The 20,915-nt window shown below is 42.2% G+C and overlaps 1 protein-coding gene across 2 annotated transcripts in view; it reads right to left on the bottom strand.

Annotated features, from left to right (window-relative positions):
- Window positions 1–16,186, bottom strand: part of CPNE5 (copine 5) — a 307,885-nt gene extending 291,699 nt beyond the window's left edge. The window contains exon 1 of one of the 2 annotated variants that reach the window (XR_009555063.1): window positions 16,012–16,186. Coding sequence is in view for 1 of the 2 variants with exons in the window: in XM_060231586.1 (XP_060087569.1) it covers window positions 16,012–16,121 (110 nt within the window). In the remaining variant the exon portion in view is untranslated. The remainder of the gene's footprint in view (window positions 1–16,011) is intronic. The other variant, XM_060231586.1, reaches the window with a different exon arrangement.
- Window positions 16,187–20,915: the final 4,729 nt, after the last annotated feature.

Raw genomic sequence — 20,915 nt, 5'->3', positions numbered from 1 at the left:
AAACATGAATTCCCTTTTAGTCGGTGTTTGGGACGTTTTCCAATATTTAGCATATAAAATCCTTGCTACAGTAATAATGTGGAGTAATAACTTTTTCATTGTTTTAGGTAAGGAGACTTTACATATATTTAATAAATATAATTCTGGTACGTGAAGGATTCTCAGTTTTAAAATCTTTTGGCACCAAAGCGATACTTGTACCCAATATTTTTTGGCTAGATCACATTTCCACCACATATGGAATAGAGAACCTTTCACTTTGCCACATTTTCAACATTTATCAGAAGTATTCAGAAAGGCTCTAGAGAGCTTTTCCGGAGTAAAATACCATCGGTGAGCCATTTTATATAAATTTTCTTTAAACTGGGAGGACCTTGTCAATTTCAGATTCTCCTTCCATATTTTCTCCTATTCACTTAGTTCAATAGTATAGCCAAAATCTTGCATCCATTTAACCCAATTTTCTTTAACACTTTCATCCTGTATTTTCAAATCTAACAGCCAATTGTAAATTTTAGAGATAAGTTTTCGATCTGATTCCAATATAATATGGTCGAATTCATTCAATTTTTTAAGAGAAGCCTATCCCCTTGTCCATTTTATACCTTGATTTAACTTGCATTTTAAGCCACCAATCCATACTGGAATTTTCATCAATATTCAATCATGTTTGGCATCTAGTAGGCACTCATAAGTATGATTATCTCCCCAACTAAAAAGATTAGGTTGGACCGATGCTTCAACGGGAGAAAGCCATTTGGGAGTATATCTATACACTTGTTTTTTAACTTCAGACCATGTCTTAAACAACGACTTTCTTACTTCATGTCTGAAGAAAATACTTCCTTTTGTTGGATCCTCATACCATATATATGAGTGCCACCCTTTTACCAAATCAGCTCCTTCCAGTATTAAAAGTCTTTTGTTTCCTAATAGCAGCCAATCCTTAACCCAGGTCAAGACACATGCTTTGTGGTAGATCTGCCAGTCTGGTAAGGCAAACCCACCCCTCTCTTTACTGTCTTGTAGAACTTTCAACTTGATCCTGGGTTTTTTATTTTGCCAAATAAATTTTGCCACAATTTTATTAAGTTGCTTGAAGAAAGTTTTAGGAAGCATAATTGGTATCATTTGGAACAAAAATAGTACTCTCGGGAGCACATTCATTTTAACTGATGCAATTCTCCCCAATAAGGAGATTTGCAAGTCACCCCACCGTTCTAAGTCTGCTTTGATCTCTTTTACTATTTTTTCATAATTATCTCTTACCAGAGTTTTCAATTCTGTCGTTAAGTTTATACCTAAATATTTTACTTTTTTTTCATGATGAAATCCTGATTTAACTTCCAGTTCAGATATTTGTTCTTTCGTCATATTTTGGATAAAAACATTTTTTTGTAATTAACCTTGAATCCTGCCACTTCTCCATACTGTTTTAGACACTTCATCAACTTTCCGATTGAACAATTTGGATCTTCCAAAGTAACTAAAATATCATCAGCAAAGGCTTGTGTTTTATAAATTTCTCTCTTAATCTTAACACCCTTAATCTCCGGATCTTCTCTAATCATTTGTAGTAACGGTTCCAATGCTAACACAAAGAGAGTAGGAGACAACGGGCATCCTTGCCTAGTACCTTGCCCGATTTTTATTAAATCTGTCAGGGATCCGTTGACGTTAATTCTCACTTTTTGACTTGTATAAATTGACTTAACCAATTTTACAAAATTTTCTCCACAGCCAATTGATGCCAAAGTTTTGAAGATGAAGCTCCAATTAACATTATCGAAAGCTTTTTCGGCATCTAATGTGATTGCCGCAAACTGCTTATCCGGATGTTCTTTGTAGTATTCTAAAATATTCATAAGCACTCTTAAATTTTGTCTCATTACTCTTCCAAGTATAAAACCCGACTGATCGTCATGTATAATATTTGGAATAATTTTTTTAAGTCTATTCGTTAGTATAGTTGCAAAAATTTTATAGTCAGCATTTAACAACGAAATTGGCCTATAGTTTTTAATGTCAACTGGGTCAGTCCCTTCTTTATGTAATAATGAGATTAACGCCTCTTTCCACGACTCGGGCATCTTAGTTGTTCCATTTATTCCTTCCAATACTCTCTTATATGGCAATTAGAGAATTTCTTCAAAACACTTGTAGAATTCAACCGGTAAGCCGTCTAGACCAGGAGCCTTGTTGTTTTTCTGGCTTTTTATTGCTTCAATAATTTCTTGTATTGATATTGGGTCCTCCAAAGTTTTCCGTTGCTGATTTGTAATCTGTTTCATCCTAGCTTGTTTGCTGCTCCTGATATAGCTTCAGATAAAACTTTGTGACTACTTCTTCTAATTGGGCTCCCTTCACCACTTCTATTTGATTCTCATCTTTTAGGGACCTGATAATTTTTTTTTCCTCTTTCTTTTCTCAGTTTAAAGGCTAGCCACCTACTAGTTTTATTTGCGTTTTTGAAATAATTTTGTCTGGCCCACTTTAATTTCTTCTCAAGTTCTTCTGATAGTAATAAGTTCATTTGGTGTTGCAAGGCTCAAATCTTCGTTTTTATCTGATCTGTATTGTTCACCTTTTGTAAATTTTCTAATTTACGTAGATTATCCAATAACTCATTATATTTTCGAGTTCTTTGCTTCTTTTTTTGGGCCGAATAACTGATTGCTAAGCCTCTGAAGAAGGCTTTAAAGGTGTCCCATATTATTTGGATTGAAGTGTCTTTTTTGCGATTGCACTCAAAAAACTTTTTTATTTTTTCTTTAGATTCCTTCACAAATTCTTTATCCTTTAAAATTTGGAGATTTAAAGTCCAACGAGATCTGGGAGTTAATTTTCCCAAAGTTATTTGAACTGGGTTATGGTCAGAGTAGGTCTTTGGGAGTATATCAGCTTGATCCACCAATATTGCCACCGATGTTGACATCCAACACATGTCTAATCTTGACCATGAGTCGTGCACTTGAGAGTGATAAGTATAATCTGATGTCTGAGGGTTTTTCGTCCTCCAGGTATCAATCAGGTTTAATTCATCTGCCATCTTGAAAAAGATTTTCAGAAGTGAGCCACGCAACTTTTTCTTCTTCTTTTTTCCAATTTTTTTTATCTTTAAGGACATCGTGTACTGCATTAAAATCTCCCAAAATACAGTAATTTGTAGCTTCAAATTCATTTAGCTTCTTATGTAATTCAGCAAAAAATTTATCTTGATTATTATGAGGGGCATAGATGTTTCCTATAACCATGTTTTTGCCCTCCACCTCAATTTCCACCAAAACAATTCTTCCTGTATCATCACTGTAGAGTAACTTAGATCTTATCCATTCTCTAACATATATAGCTACTCCTCTTTTCCTCTTTAGGTCAGAGGATTGATAGAGGCAGCCCAATTTCTTATTTTGTAGGTACTTTTGATCTTCTTTCTTAATATGTGTTTCTTGTATACATATTATATCCGATTGGGTCTTCTTAAGTTGAAGAAAGGTCTTTTTCCTTTTGTGCGGTTCATTTAAACCATTTATGTTCACCGATGTTATCTTCAGTCCCATTTTATTCATTGTTCTGTTCTTGAGTTACTATCTAATATTGCTCTTTTCTCTTTCAACACCTGTGATCTTGTCTTTATTTTTCCATTATTCTTCTTCTGGATATTCTCGTTACGAATTCTATTTGAGTCTTCTCCTCCTTCTTGCACTTCTTCTACATCGGACTCTTGAGTGTCTATGTCAACCTGTTCCCTCCAAAACTCCTGCACTTTGTCTAAAGATGTTAGGTTAAACCTCCTACTTTGATATACAAAAAAGACTCCTTCCGGGACCAGCCATCTAAATGAAATAGATTGGTCAGTTAACCAAGATGTCAATTTCCTGTAGCCTTCTCTTCTTTGCCTTACACTCCAGGGTATATCTTTCATGACCTTAACCTTGCTTCCTTTCCACATTAAATCGTTTTCCCTTGTAATTCTCAAGATCTTCTCACATGTGGAGACTCTCATAAATCTCACGTGTATTTCCCTTGGAAGATTATTTTTTTTCATATACGCTGTTGCGGCTCTCTTTATCCAATCAATTTCTTGACCTATGTCCTTCATCATCTGCTCTTCACCCAAAGTCAAAATTTCTTCAATTTTTTAATATATATCTTCACCTTTTTCTTCTTGAACATTTTGAAATCTCAATTTACACTTAGCTTTGTCCATTTCGATTTTGGCCACTCTGTCCTCTAAATCCGATGTAATACTTTTAACTTCTCTCATGCAGGCAGCCATGGTTTTCCCCTGCTCATCCAGCGCTTCAACTTTAGCTGACAGTTTGTGTGTTTGCTGAGTATTTGCCAGTACTTGCCTCTGAAATTCGTCCTTCCTCTCATTTGTTTTCTTTATTTCTTCCTTCAACTCTGCCTGGATCTCTTCCAGGGCCTCTTGGTTCTGTTTAAAACCTGCCAGCATTATACTCTGAAGTTTTTCAACTGCATCCTGGTTCAGCGCTGAAGTAGCAGATTTCCCCAAACCTGGAGGGGTAGCCTGGGCTAACTTTTTAGCTTTGAGCTCCATCTTATAATCTAATCAGAGAGTCTTATCTTCTCTTCCCCCCTTGAATTCCCTTCCGTCTTTACCCCCCTTTCACAATGACAAATTATTATTTCCAATATTACATATACAAGTATTTAGCCCCTTCATATATTGGACTTGTCACCTTTCTTATCACTCTAATATTTCAATTCTTAAATTTTGTTAAACTTTACAAGGCCTCTCAGAACAAAGACTAATTTGGGTCCAATAGAGAGCCTAGAATTTCAACTGTTGGATAATTAATTAATTAGTTCATTATCATTACAACAGTTAATTAATTCATTAATTAGTTCATTATCATTACAACAGTTAATTAATTCATTAATTCATAACAGATTGATCATTACAACAGTTAATTAATTCACTACAGTTTAGAAACAACCAAAAAAAGGAAAAAAAATAATCAAGTTCATAAGTTCATTGTTTGAATGAGTACTTCACCCACCATTAAGATCTCAAACTACATGTCCCAGCATTCCTATCTTCTCTTCCTTCTTCCTTCTTCTTCCCAGCAGGCTCCACTCCTTCAACAGCACCCAGCCTGGACCGTCACCATTTTCACTCAGAGTCAGTTCGATTCCACAGTACAGAAGACAGGGATAAAATAAAAAAACAAAAAAACAAAAGAACTTCCAAAACGAAACAAATCAGCCACCCACTCTTCAAGGGGGAGGCAGCCGTGGCAAAAAGCTGCTAAGAACCACCTCCTCCTTCTTTATCCCTCGATGTCGTCCTCTATCTCGCCATCTCGCACTCTGTCGACCTCCGCCATCTTCAAAACTTATCTCCACACTTTCGCCTTCAGCTCTCTCTCTCTCCGTTCTCCTCTGCTCTTCCGCTCCTCCGCGACCCTCAACTTACGCGTCTTCACTCACGTCTCTTCACTATATCCACCTCTTCCTCTTCCCCCTCCTTCCTTTCAATTCGACTTTCCCTTTTCTTTCTTTTGCGCACCCTTTCTCCACTCCTGTTTCAACTCCCGTGCTCTTTTGTCTCAATCTTAGTCCCTTCAATCCTCTCAAAACAACTCTCTTGCCACCTCTCAAAAAAGAAAACAAACAAAAAAAGAAAGACACTGTCAATCGACCCATCTTGTCAGAAAGGGGAAGGGGGATCTTCTCCTCGCTCACCTCACCGGCGCTGTCCGCTGTCGGCCGTTTTCGGCTTCACTTTCAGTCCACAAACTTCACCGTTCCAAAACCAGGTATTTTCTTATATCAATCCAGTCTAATACATTAGGTTTCCATCCAGCCCTTATGTTTAAGTCTATTTGGGCTAAAGTTTAAAATCGCTGCAGTTCAAGACGCCCTTTTTTTCCGGCAGCCCAGTTAGAGCTAAGAAGCATATGCAAGCCTCGGCCCAGGGAAAGCAGGGGTTGATCGGAGAAGCCTCCGCCGCTCTTTTCAACCTTCTGCAAGCTCCCTTCGGCTGCGGGGGCGTCCCCAGACACCTCCTTTGAGTGATACCCCCCAAGAGGGCCACTCCTAAGGCTTGCAATTCGGGTGTCTTCCAAGAGCACTTGGATAGGCACCTGCTTTACCGCGCCATCTTGTCGGAAGTCCTGCCTCCCTGCTTCTAATGTATTTGAAGAAATTTTATTGTTGCTCTTTATGTTTTTTGCAATATGCTCCTCATAGTCTCTTTTTTCCTGCCTGATCACAGACTTGCATTTTATTTGCCACAGCCTGTGTTCCCTTTTATTAACCTCACTTGGACTAGCTTTCCACCACTTAAAGGAACCCTTCTTACCTTTTACAGCTTCTGGTACTTTGTTAACCATACAGACTTTTAAAAATATCTATTTTTTGCCTTTCCTGACTTGTGGTATATATTTTACCTGGGCTTCTAGGATTGTAGCTTTAAATAGCCTCCAAGCTTCTCCAAGGGTTTTGACCCTATTTACCTCTTCTTTCAGTTTACTCTTCACATGCCTCCTCATCTCAGGGAATTTACCATTTTTAAAGTTAAAAGTGGTTGTGTTGGTCTTTCTGGGCAACTACCTATTTATACAAATGGTGAAATCAACAATATTATGGTCACTGCTCCCAAGTGGTGCAATCACTTTTACATCTCTCACCAGGTCTTCGGCATTACTTAGGAACAAGTCCAGGATCGCCCCACCTCTGGTAGGTTCTGTGACCATCTGCTCCATAACACAGTCATTGAGAGTGTCTAGAAACTCAATCTCTTTCTCATTACCAGAACACATACTGACCCAATAAATCTGCGGTTGTTAAATTCACCTATTATGACACAGTTTTTACATTCAGCCAGTATCTTTAATTATTTCATCATTTTATAATCATCCTCTATCTTTTGATCCAGTGGGCAATAACAAACTCCCAAACTTCCTTTTGGGCCCACTATTTTGATCCAAAGCATTTCTAGAAGGAAATCTAATTCTCTTACCTTCTTAGTCTTACTGGACTGTATACCCTCTCTGACATACAGAGCCACCCCACCTCCAACCCTTCCCTCCCTATCCTGCCAATGTAATTTATATCCAAGAATCACAGTATCCCACTGATTCTCCTCATTCCACCAAGTTTCTGAAATACCCACAATGTCTGTATTTCCCCCCAACAATAAGCATCCCAACTCCCCAATTTTACCTCAGACACTTCTAGCATTTATATATAAACATCTATAATTTCCCAGACAAGTTAGGCCCTCAACCTTCCTCCTTCTGCCTCAAGACTTTGGCAGGCAGTCCATACTGTTTGTCACCATCTCAGTGGACAACTCTAATCTATTTCCTGGTAGAAAAGTAACAGCTAACCTATCATCTCTTTGAGATGAGTCATCCCAAACCAGAGATATTTCATCTCCTGTCAACTTTCCCCCAAGATTCAGTTTAAAAATTGCTCTGCCACCTTTTTGATTTTAAGCGCCAGTAGCCTGGTTCCTTCGAGGGACAAGTGGAGACTGTCTCTTTTGTACAGCTCCCACTTGTTCCAAAAAGCATCCCAGTGCCTAACAAATTTGAACCCTTCCTCCCTACACCATCATCTCATCCATGCATCGAGACTCCTAATTTGTGCCTGTCTCTCGGGCCCTGTGTGTGGAACAGGTAGCACTTCTGAGAAGGCTACCTTGGAGGTCCGGGCCTTGAGTCTCCTGCCTAGCAGCCTAAATTTTTCCTCCAAGACCTCATGACTGCATTTCCCCACATCATTGGTGCCGACATGTACTACAACCACTGGCTCCTCCTCAGCACTGTCTATCAGCCTATCTACAACATGCATAATGTCCACTACCTTCACACCAGGCAGGCAAGTCACCATACAGTCAGTATGTGGTTTTGCCACCCAGCTATCTACTTGTCCAAGGATCAAATCACCAACTACCAAGACCCCCGCCCCACCCTCCCTGCCCAGAGATGGTTCCCTGGCATGAAAGGATACCCACTCACCAACTAAAGAAGAGGTCCCTTCTGAGGGTGCATTCCCCTTGAAGACCTTGAAGAGCAGCTGCCTGTCGGATAATACTAGACTGGCTGGGTTAACTCAATATAAGAAAATGTGCCATTTTGTACAGAAATCACACTTTGCAAATATATTAGGATGGGAATGACCTCCCCCCGCCACCAACATCAAGACTCCAAAGCACACTTCCAACAGTGGAACTGCACATATGCTGGCAGATGGGCACTTCTGTTGGGGGAAGAGGAGGTAATTTTTGCCAGCTCCCACAACTCAATGGAAAGTCCTCTTCAGTGAGCTTCTCTTTGCTTGCTGGGAATTGGATTCAACTCCTTATCTTTGCTGGCTGTTCAGGGGCTTGTGAAAGCCCCATGGTTCTCAAGGTTAAATGCACAGTCTCTAGTCTGTAAGCACTTTTACAGTCATTCAGCCTCCACTGATTTTCTCCCATTTGCACATTTGTCATTGGTTTAATAGGCTTTTTCCACCAAAGAACACTCATTAATGCACTCAAAAAGAGGCACAGGAAGAGTTGTGAAAGTTCTGCCACAGTGAAGAGAGTCAAGAAGTCCTTCCCTCCTGCTAGGTATTGTGCAGCTGATAGGCAGCAGGTCTCAACCTGACAGCTGCTCAGTAGGAGACAGTGCTGCTGGGGTACAAAAGCGAACCACTTCCTGGTCACCTCCAGTCACCCTCCTGAACCTCCAGACACTTCAAGTCTGGGTTTGGAACTCTCTCCAACAAGAGGCCAGGTTGCTGCAGCTCACTGAGGAAGGGATTTCAAAGACACACATACACACTTTAGGAGCTATGCACATCAGCTTCTCATGCTCTGAGTTTTCATATATTTCTAACTGCATCTGAGCCAGAATACTGCCAGCAAAAAGAGACAAAGATGAAGGGACTTCTGTGACACTAACCTATCTGCAAAATCTGGGCCTTGGACAACAGTCTAGTGGGGGGGGGGGTTCTGTTCTTCCAGATGTTAAGCACACCACAACGGGAATCTCACAAAACAGAAATGAATTAAGGGGGCGGGGAAATGTGTGTCTAACCATTGTAGCCTCAGATAGATGCAGCTGATTTAGCAAAAGCACTTCAATCATTGATGCAGCCTTAATTCACACTATTATATGGAACACAAAGGGACATAGCAAAGTAGTTGCAATTCCATTATTGCCATAAAAGTTATGTGATCAAAGATGTTTGCAGCAGAATGGTTGCATACAAAGATACATACAATTCTTTATTTTATTTATTTATTTCTCAGATTTATATCTCGCCCTCCCTGCTGAAGCAGGCTCAGGGCAGCTTTGGGTTGGGGGGAGGGCTGATATGAGTGTAAACTGCTTCTGCCAGAAGACCTATTTCTTTAAATCTCTAGCATAGGGCAACACAGCATAAAAAGAATAATGAGCCTTTGTCAATGCAATTCCTTGGTTTAAATAGTTGCTTTTATAAAGCTGTCCTATAGTGCAGGGGCAGTAGAGCTGGTGGAGTTCTGAATCTGGAAGGAGGCACAGTGTTGTCACTGCAAATCTTAGGGTGGGCTTCTGTGTGCAGCAGAATCCATACACATGCAACTCAGGGACCACTTAAGTATGTCTCTACTTAATTCCATTGCCACTGGATATTACTTCCATGGAGGACATTCGTTTTGTATATCCACTAGAAGAAACAGTGATGTAGGATGGACCTTCCCTTGCCTTTCATGTGCATTTTCAGTGTGCTATTTAGAAAGTTATTGTTGTGGACCAAATTCCCTGCAGAACACAAATGAAATGCAAATGGATTCAGAAGCTGTAACCTTTTCCCTAGGAAGAACAGCACAATGAACTTCATGCTACAACTCATACTTCATTTTACTTCAGATCTAGCCTCTTTGCATCTCTCTGGAACTAATTCAACTAATTCATATTGTCTAAGCCTTATCTACAAATTGAGTGCTTTGGAATACTTACAATGAGAGAAATGAATTCAGTTTCTCAAACTATCCCAACAAGGCACTTGTTCATATCTAATCATGATTTAACACATTTTTGTTTGTATACTGCTTTTTATGGAGCTCAAAGCTTCAGACACATACATTAGATGATTTTTAGACAACAGTACTGAAATCTATTATTTTCTGAAAGCTATCATTTCACCAAGTAACAGTAAATGTTCAGTCTTTTCCAAATGCCTTTTTCCAAATGAATTACAAATATTTCCAAATCAGAAACTCTAAATAAATATAGACTTTCAATTCACTCTTTCAAGCAAGTCCACAACATTTTCTTCTCCATGTTTTTAATATACCCAGTATTTACCCATGTAACTGCTAGAGAGGGGAAACAGCCTGAATAAAGCTTCCCTGTTGCATCACCTGGAAGCAACTCTTATCATAGCTGACCAGGTGAGTGGCTCTTTACAAGCCCACTTTCATTTTCACCTCTATTAGCCTTGTCACAAAGGATGCTCTAAACAGGGCCAGTATATAATGAATGTATTAAGGCAGCATCCAGATCCATAAATAACTCAAGAGGCTGTTCCTTGGCTAAGCATTCATATAAGTGATGGAAGCACAAAGCACAGGTCAGAGAGTTGGGTACTTGGGTCCCAGCTGGATGTGCTTAATGGTAGAGAAGCCCTGTGCAGGAAAAGAGAAATTCACTTACTGAGAAAGTAGAGCAAGGATATTTGATTGGGTGCTGCATGCCAAGTTCCACTCTGATTTTGTAATCAAAAATCAATGCATTTGCTCCACTCTGCTTGAACTGTACTGCATGGCTGTACATGATTCAGTTTAGTGCTAATTTCATAATTACTAATATTACACAGTTAACCAACACAGAGAATCTATGAGAAAGAGCTTCTTCCCCTCATCCTGTTATTAAGAAACAGAACTCTTCACAATACAAGCCCTTCCAGACCCTGGAATCAATTTAAAGCCTGGGATTCTCTCCTCAGATCCCTTTAAGAGGGACATTGTTCCATGTAATAGTGAATGATGTACATATGCATGTATACATTCATTCACAAACCCATGAACTGATGTACAATGGGGGATCATTGCTCAGTGGGAAGAGTATGGAAAGTCTCAGGTTCAGTCCTTGGCTTGAGAGAACCAATGCCAACTGGAGCTGAGTAGAGAGCACTAGGCTTGACAGACCAACAGTCTGACTATGTATAGGGCAGCTTTCTATGTCAATATCATTACATCTGCTAAAGCAAATGCTGAACTCAGGCAACTGTAAGGGATCTGCGTGAACTCAGAACAAGTGCTGCATCTTGTTTACACACATACCTTTGATACCTTGCATGTATGAATATGCCATCACAGCTCTGACTCTGTAGACAGTTTTTTCATTTTATTTCACAAGCACTATGTTTTTCAGTGGGGGTCACGTCACATATTCTATTACCGGTTATAAAGTGCAGAGAAATCCAACAACACACATTTATCTTGCTTTCCTAATTAGTCCCAAACTGCTCCAATTTTACGGCTAAGTCCTTGAGAAATCCTCACCCTAGAATAACTCTAACAGTAAATAAGTAGAGGGGGTGTGTGTCTTGGCATTATATTAGAAGCCCTGGGAACAGGTATCACATAGGAGGGGACTAACAAAGTGAATATAAACCTCTTAAATCTTGAGATCTTTCACCATATTCTGATGCCAAGGCGCTGAGCAAATAATAGCTTGCTGAGGCTTAAACAAAGAGACTGGCAAAATAATGTCTTTCAAGAGCAAATTCTCATTCTCTCCCTCCAATGTCTGTCAGAGCTAAATGCAAATGATGTGCTCCAATGCTCATGGCTTTGGTAGCTATGAAAAACTTACAGCAGCTTGGAGAAGAACATGCCAGTAACCAGATAATTTAAAAAAAAGACATCAAAAACAGCAGATCCCATCAGAGAAACAAATAGATAGGTATCAGCTAGTTTCTTTTCTCCAGTCCCCAGTTCTAGGGGCTGTTGAACAGATCACACTCCCTTCTGTCATGGTTGGTGATGGTTCCATAAGGTCCCCCTGATTTTGTGAATGTTTTAACTACTAGTATAGATCCAACTATCCTCCAAGCAGCCTTCCTCCAATTTAAGGTAGAGGAAGGCTTCTGAGATAGAAGAAAGGCTTCAAATTTGAGCAAAAAGGGAAAGTTGGAATATCAATAAACAAAATATGCTCAGTGGAGTGGTAGGATAGGGTGCATTTCACCTCGTCATCACATGTTGAAAACATTTATAATTTAAATGGCTTTGCAACAAGAAGACTCAGTCCTTAGCAGGATTACAAAACCCCTTAGTTGCAGATAAGTCATTTCACTCTTGGGTTTAGGATCAGAAATAATAGAGATGCAACTTTGTAATATACAAAGTCAAAATTCAGCACAAACCATACACATTCTTTAGGGTTTTTTAAAAAAAATTGTGTGTGTGTGTGTCTGCACCTGGAAGTCATGTCAACCTCTGATGACTGAACCCTACTGGGGGCCTGGAGGATATTTGGGGAGGTGGCTAAATAAGCCTGCCCCTGCCTTGACTGGGTATTTCAAAAACAGTCTCCCATTTAAGTACAACCCACAGTCAACTCTGCTTAGCTTCCAAGATTGGGTGAGATCAGGCTTGCTGGGGCTATCTGGGTCAGGGCTCACATTCTTTAATACGGTTAATGCTCCTATCATAATTATTTCTGATACTCATGAGTTGTTGGGAAACCTTCCAATTTGACCATTATTCTGGTGCCTTGCTGTTGGGCTTCATTTGCCCAGGCAAAAGAAGGACCAGTGAGAGGAGGGAGTCAGTCAACAGATCTGTGCACAACAGAGACAATATCCAACATTGTCCTAAATGGCATTTCTGGGCACAGCTTTTCCACCACTTTTGAATGGTGTGGGATGATTTTCCAATTCTATATAAGCCATGCCCATGGGGCAGGAGCAAAGTGATGTTTCTATCAGATGGCAGAGCTCTGTGATTGGTGAAGAAGACAAAGGTTATGGCTCACACACCAACAGTTTTGCCAGCTGGAGGGAGGGGATAATAGAGGCAAAATCTAGTCACATTCCATTTCCCCAGACCTTGCCACATACTTGCAGAGGTGAGAGGCAAATGTGATTATTGAGCCTGCTTGCAGGGAGGGCGGGATATAAATCCAGTAAAATAAAATAAATTTGCTTGTACTCTCTGGAAAGCATGCACTGAAGGAGACAGAGGTACAAGGCTAGCCATGAGTCACTACTCTGCTCTTTCCTCCCAATGATATGAACAGTTCATGGCTGCAAGGGGTGAGCCAAAAATGCTGCTTGCTGTTTCTCCTTCTGGCAGGTATGCTGCACACGGAAGGCAAGTGGTTCCTCACAACTACCCTAATAAGATACAGGGGCAAAGGTAAATCAGATATCTGTAATGAAGAAGGATCAGGTTCTAGGTCTATGCGAGAGATCATTCATAATCAAATTTTTCAGTTCTCAAGTCTCAATATCTCTTTAATTTCACGCAAAAGAACATATAGCTACACTATTCCCTACATATAAATGATCAGCTGCTCTTACCCCTCATAGGTTTTTTTAAAGGCAACCTCCCAATCATATGTAAAGCAAATGGGAATAGGGAAGTCTGTTATTTTTTAAAAAATCTCCACAGGCGATGGGATCAAACCTGTTCTCTCCAGACCTCTTCTGGTGCCTGAAGTAGTATTCCTTTAGGCAGAGCCCAATAAGGGAAATCAGTCAGGATGGAAGAAAAAATGCCTTTGTCCAGTCTCTACCCCCCCCCCCCCACAAACAAGTCCCTTCTCCTGTTGCTGCTGCTGATATACATTAGATAAGCAAGATCTTCCTTTTCAGTAAAATCAAACACAATGTTTTACTTTGTTTCAACTTAAAGGGGATATTTTCTTGTCCTTAAAGCTGTATATTAATATCTCAGCATCATCAACCAGCAGGCATCCTGAACCTAAGAGCTTCTGCCTTAAAACTGGGCTTGTTGCATCTGAGGAGGAAAATAGAAGTTTTCAGGACTGTGCAGCTCCTAGAAAATAAATTATTTGCCTTGCTTTTACAAAATGAAAAAATGACATGCTTTTCATAGCATAGCCTATTTCCAAGTGCCTCTTTTCACCTAGTGATAATGGGAAAGCTAAAAGCCTGACAAGTAATTTAGAAAGATAAAAGAAGAGGGAATCTATAGAGAGCTGGTTGATAAAAATTCTACATTTCACCACTTGCTTTTGGCCTTTGTACTTCTGTTCCTATTGCTGGGATAGAAGGAAATTGCTTAACATGGATGAGCTAGTCCATTAGTGGTGCATTTCATTCTAGCTGTATGCAAAAATATTCATCATAGTGTGTAGAAGTTTGGTTGTTTTAGTCCACCAAATGATTCCAGGTAAAAAATATTCTGATTAAATGATGGCTTGAATTAAACAGGTGTTATTATTTCAGATTCATACGTGGCCCAAAGAAATTGGCTCTGTAATGGTGCATGCTACATGTGCAGTAGGATGTGGAATGCATCATATTATTGTTCACTATCAGTTGTACTGGAATAATTTAAGTAACTTCCCCATGTTCCTGGTTGCTCATCCCTTTGTGAGTTCAAGACTAACTGATCTACAGGAAGTGATCTTGAGTGCTCATTCAATATGGGAAGAGGAATTTTAAACTTAATTATTGGGCTACAGAGTACAGAGGCTGGGGATGGCAGCTCTTTTCAAATAATTAATACAGAATATAAGGATATGACACTCACATCAAACAATTCATAATAGCAGTAAAGGGAGAAATCCTACTCAGAAGTGAATATCATATTATTCAATGGAACTTACTACCAGAAAGTGTCTTTAGGATTGCAGCAATTATCACCTATCCTGGATTAAACATTTGTTTACAACTCTTGTGTATTCAGTAGTTAAGGAACAATAGAAGAATGGATTTATAATTTGTGGTATATTTAGCTTTAATTAGTAGGATATTTCCAACCTGGTTTTCTACAGATATCTTTTTCTTTTATCTTTCTAAATACTTAAATATTTAGTTTTAACCCTGTGAAGCACCCTTTCATCCATCCCAGTTCACCAATAATGGTTACCCATGTACAATGTGCATGGACTATAGCAGTAAACATGCAGCATGGCAAAATCACTCAAGTTCATCTGCTCCACAGATTTATTATGTGTGACTAAGTTAGAAATGAATTTCTTTCGTGGTTTGTCAAAAGAGGAAGGCTCCTTCAGTAGATCAACTTCTGCAGCCACAACAGCATGCAATCTTTTACAATGAGGACTTCCTTAAAGCACAGTGTTTTGTACAGTGTTGTGCCTATAAGTGCTGATCCATTAGCAGCACACTCCTGAAGAAGAGTTCCACCCTTCGAAGTCTATGAAAGTCAGTGGGCTCAGAAAGCTATGACTCTACCTAGGATTGCACTGTGCGTGGCTCACAGCTAATTTTTCTGTTTATTATCAATGATCCTGCAAAGACTGAGTTCTGGGATGAACAGATATATACTCCTGTGAGGAACATGGGGGGGGGGGGTGTAATTGATCTCCTCATTTGCCATACCAAACTCTCTGTCCAAGGGATTAATAGGAGACCCCACCCCACCCCCTTCTTCTGAGTGTGTGCTCCCCCCAGATCTAGGGCGCCTCTCCGCCTGACTCATCAGGTCACACCCCCTCCCCCAGGGCAACCGACTATCCCCGCTTTCACCAGCCAAGGGAGAGTAGCACGGCGCCCCCTCCCCCTTTCTCCCCCTGGTCGTTCCCAACAGTAAACCCCAGGGGCGGGCGCCTGACCGCCGAGCGACGCGCTTTTCCAACCGTGGGAGCCGGTCTTGCCCAAATGCTCCTGCGCTTCCCAGTCTGCTCCAATCCTAGCCAAACGTTTTGAAAGGCAGAAACTTTAAGCAAGCAGCAACGGCCCCTCTTGGCATGCCTGGTCGCCTGAAATCGCCGCCGCAGCCCAAGCCTGACCCAAGAGAAACTTGCTGCTCTCCAGCGCTCGGCCCCTGGCCCGATCCCTCGCCCTTACCTGCAGGAGACGGTGAGCTCCACTTTGGTGGCGGGGATCGTGCCCGTGAGCGGGTCGAAGTCCCCCACCGACGCCATGTCCTCCACTTTGTCCATAACGTCTTCCTCCATCGGGCCGGCCAGGGGAGGGGAAAAAACGCCTCTCGGCTCTCAACAAGTCTCCAGTCGCCGCCTTGGGGGCGCCGGCAAAGCTGCCCGAGAGAGTCCTGCTCGCCCGCCTCGCCGGGAAGCGCTTCCCTGCGGGGAGCAGCGGCGTGGCCACGAGCAGGAGCCCGGCGTTTGGGAGACGACGATCCCCGCTGCTTCTCTCTCCCCGAAGCCGCCTTTAGTGCACGGACTGCTGAGCCTGGCAAGCTCCACCTCCTTCCCAAACAAAACCCCGGCCTGGGGCACTTCTGCGGGAAGCCAGAAGACCAGCCTGCTGAAGAACGCCTCTCCCGCCTCAGAATAGGCAGCGGCGGCAGGAGCAGGCGGTAGAAACACCGAGGAGGAGGAGGGCACCTTCCCAGCCAGCCAGGACGCTGAACCGCTCCGTGGGGTCGCCAAGGCTGTCTTTCAGTGTTAGTCGGATGGCTGTCTCCATGGAGCCGCCTGAGTCATGGGTATGTGCACAGCATGTGGAACTGTGTGCAGGGTGAGAGAGTCACATGGGTGACGGTGATGGAGGCTTCCTTTAGTGAGAGGCTCTGGGCTTTGGCTCAAAAAGGGGTCACATCATGCCAGTGTCCAAACCGGGCATGGCAAGAAATGACTATACCATATGGCTATGAGAGACAGACCCAAACACAACATAAAAATGTCACACTAGATGGGCCAACATGTGCAGTGCACCCAAACATTCATACAGGGCATACAGTTAACCTTCAATTCATGAATTCTCTTAAGGTTGGCTCTAGGAATCCGCACAGTCATGACAGTGGTAAACCATCATTGCAAGTATCTTCCATGTCAGAGCCCTGCTAACAAGCCCATCCAGCCTCCCAAGCCGCTCCTGCCGGTAGGGGCTGGTGGGCAATAGATCCAGACGTCACAGCTCTAGAGAGAGCCTGGCAGGTCAGGAGTAGCAGGCCAGAAGACAGAGCCCGCTGAAAACACACTGCTCATTTCAGGGCTTACAGGCTTCCTCTCAATAAGCAATGGTATCAGGTGTCATGTATCAAAATAACACACTGCAGGCTACACCTGTGTCCCAGTGAGAAAGTAGGAAACAACATGTATAAAGATTAGATGCTTTCAACAAGTGAGCCATGCCACTGTGCAGGTCACATCCCTTGTGATATGCACTTTCAGACTTAGTAATTAAGCATGTAGAATATGTTATGTATCTTTAAGGAAGACCTAATTTAGAAATAGGAACATGACCCCAAGCAAAAGAAATTATTGGCTTCTAGAAAGTCCTGGTTTCAATCCCCATCTTCTCTAGTTAAAAGAATTAGGTAGTAGGTAATGGGAAAGACATCAGCTTGAGACCCTGGAGAGCAGCTGTCACTCAGAGTAAACAATAAGCACATTAGACCAATGGTCTGACTCAGTACAAGGCAGTTTCATTTATGCATTCAGCATATATGCAAACACCACTCCTTTCAGCCTATGTTTGCTGCTGCTACACAACACCCATTTCACAGAAGGTAAAGCAGTTAACTTTCTGCCCAGATCACTCTAAAATCAATTCCCTTTCCAACAATTATCCCAAATTAATACCTCTCCTCTTCAATTAATTTACCCCAATACCTAGCCAGTTCTCTCAAGTCAATTAATCTCTAAAATTGTCATGTCGTGGTTGTTCTTCCAAAGAAAGACAGCTTTCCATTTTTTTCCCTCTTCCTGCCATTACAATGTTATGTTGTGGCAGTGGAATAGCTTTAAATGCCGGTTTTTGACCTTCGTTGCTTTGACCTTCTCTCAGTGATAGCAGAAGCTACAACTGAGAGAATTCTCAGCAGCTACAATTGTAGCCCAGTAGCCCTTACCCTCTACCCAGTGACTCAGAGTTTCCCTTGTCCAGGCCCATAGCTACGGTGGGGCCTGGGGGTCAGGCCACTCTATTTAAACCCCTCTTCCCTCTATAGGGCCCCTCTATTGGAAGGCCTTCAATATGTTCTAATTCGACCAGCAGGATCCGAGGAAAAGGGAGGGAGAGTGAGCACAAGACACAGCAATAAGAGCGGGGGAGAGAGAGAGCAACAGTGGGGGGGGGAGAGCAAGAGAGTGACAGTGAGAGAGAGAGCAACAGTGAGGGGGAGCAAGAAAGCGAGAGAGTGATAGCAAGGGAGAGAGAGTGACAGCGAGGGGAAGAGCAAGAGAGTGACAGCGAGAGAGTGAGTGAAAGAGCCACAGTATGAGAGCGAGCGAGGGGAGAGCGAGAGAGTGACAGTGAGAGAGAGTGCAAGACCAACAGTGAGGGAGAGAGTGACGGCATGAGAGAGCACCAGAAGCAGCCAAGCCCATGCCCCCCCCCCAATTTTTATCTCCCAGGCCCCTCCACTCAAAATTTTCTGGCTTTGGGCCTGCTTTTGCCCTTTTTGCTGATATTGCATAGACTTCAATCCCGCTCTTTCCTTGGCACCTCTTTTCTTTGACTCCACATTCTCAGCCTCCATTGTTTCCTGAGGGCCCTTCTTTTCAGTCCATTTTATGTTTTGCTCCACTCCCTTTAGCAACTTTGGGCCTAACAGCACTACACATGTGCACGCTTTAGGAAGAGGAAATTTGATTGGAGCAGTTCTGTTTATGCAGGTAGAAAAAGCCCAGCAGGAATCATTTGCATATTAGGCCACACCCCCTGATGCCATGCCAGCTGGAACTGCGTTACTGCTCCAAAAAAGCCCTGTGTGTAATGTAAAGATGTGTGCTTAACACTTTCCCTGGCTGCTGTTTCTTGGAAGTGACTGGGAGTAGAGAAAATATCAACTATCCCCCTTTTCTGCTACTTCTCCCCTTCCAATTGTCTCCAACAAAAATTTTGCTACACACATGTGTAATATGTAGTTCTATCCTCTGTGTCTTGATTAGCTCCTCCTCATTCACTGAGCCCATAATGCAGAGGTCCCTCCTAAAATTGAAGTCCTATGAGCTTTCTTCAGAATCTTCTCCCTCATTAGCTATTTCTTACCTCAGTTTTATCTTCTGTTTCTTTTCTAAGTTCATTTTCCACCTACCCTTCTCTCAGCCTCTCTGGCTCTTAGCTTCGCTTCCTTCAAAGGCCTCTCACAGGCTTTAGTCTGCCTCTGTGTGAATCCCAACCAAAGTGACAATTTTCCCTTCCCACACAGAAGCTGGACTGCAATCTGCTTTGCTCCAGGAGCAGCTGAACACACTGAGTCATCAGTTCATCCAATCAGAGTCAGAGGCTCATAATGACCCTGTGAAGTAGTTTAGGCTGGGAGAGAAAGAGTAAGAGTGACTAGCCTAAGGCCATCCTGCAAAGTTCTGGGCAGGATAGAAATCTGAACTCAGACCTATTAGCCAGCAATCTAACCATTACATTATTTCCATACTTGCTAACTCTGTTAAAGATTAGGAGGACACTTTTTTGTACTTTTGTACTCCATATCCTTGCAGCTATTTCCACTGAATGAAAGCAGCAGATGTTCCATTCCAGGACCTCCTTCAGTTTTTTGTTGCAATGTGCATTGGTATTTTCTTTATGATTTCTAGTAGAAAGAAGTTTTGATGCAAACTTGCCATGGATTGGAACTTTCTCTGGGCAGACATTTATAGGGTTGCCAGGTCTGTGTTGGAAAATGCTTGGAGACTTTGGGGGTGGATCTGGGAGAGGGCAGAGTTTGGGGAGGGGAGGGGAGGGGCCTCAGCATGGTAGAATGCCATAGAGTCCACCCTTCAAAGCAGCCATTTGCTCCAGGGGAGCTGATCTCTGCCAGCTGGAGATCAGTTGTAAAAGCGGGAGATCTCCAGTCCCCACTTGCAGGACCGGATCTATATGATTTTTGAGGGGGGGCAAAATCAAAAAATGGTGCCCCCTTATGGGCCATTCTATCTTATGGTCCCATAGAATACAATGGACTCCATACCCAATTTGACGCCCCCCTTCTTTCAGCGCCCAGGGCAAGCACCCCCCTCTGCCCCTCCCCTAGATCCGGCGCTGCCCACTTGGAGGCTGGCAATCCTAGATTTGCCTGAGAAGGTCTTTCTAGACACAGTCATTTCCCCAGGAGAGCTGCACAGGATTGCCCCAGCAAGTATCCAGTTAAATAGTAAATGGTGCTTTTCCCGAACAAGTGCAACCATTTGTATGTATTTTGGTGCAAGAAAGAGGACTCAGTTAATGTTGGAGGCACAGATTGTGTGGTGCCTGTGATGCCTATAGAAGTTGTATCACAAGCCTCTCCTCTGTCTTATGAAAATCATTTTAAAAGCCTCTCACATGTTTATTTAATTTTCTAAAAATGCTCCCACCGCAGCAAGGCTAACCTCTCTCCTTTGTTGCTGAGGAACTGAATTTCATTGTAGTGGCTAACCGTGCATGAGCATTAATGGTAGCCAAAGGGAAAAGCCCGCCATATGGAGGGAAGAGGCTGGTTTACAGAATTAAGAGGTTTCCATCTCTATTAAAGCTCTGTATGAGAAAGTGCCTTGCTAGAAGAAACGCTTGGATGGTATTTAGTAAACCCCTCCTTCCTTGGCTCCGCCTCCATCGAATCCTAATGCAGCACGAAGTTCTTCATGCCCTGCTCACATAGCCTTAATACCAATAGACAGAGCCCAAGCAAAAAAGTTGTGAGAAAATAAGAGCAAGCTCTGTGAATAATGCAAGGAATCCTGCCTATTCCCTTCCCCCACCTACACAGAGAAGCCCCGGAGCAAATATTTGTACTAAATAATTGAATACAATTCTGTGTAGAAGCGTTTTTGGCAAGGAGAAGGAGGTGGAGAGTAAAACCAAAC

Source organism: Heteronotia binoei, chromosome 2 (assembly GCF_032191835.1).
Source record: "Heteronotia binoei isolate CCM8104 ecotype False Entrance Well chromosome 2, APGP_CSIRO_Hbin_v1, whole genome shotgun sequence".
In the NCBI taxonomy this organism is placed as follows: domain Eukaryota; kingdom Metazoa; phylum Chordata; class Lepidosauria; order Squamata; family Gekkonidae; genus Heteronotia; species Heteronotia binoei.
This window is presented reverse-complemented; position numbering and strand designations above follow the sequence as displayed.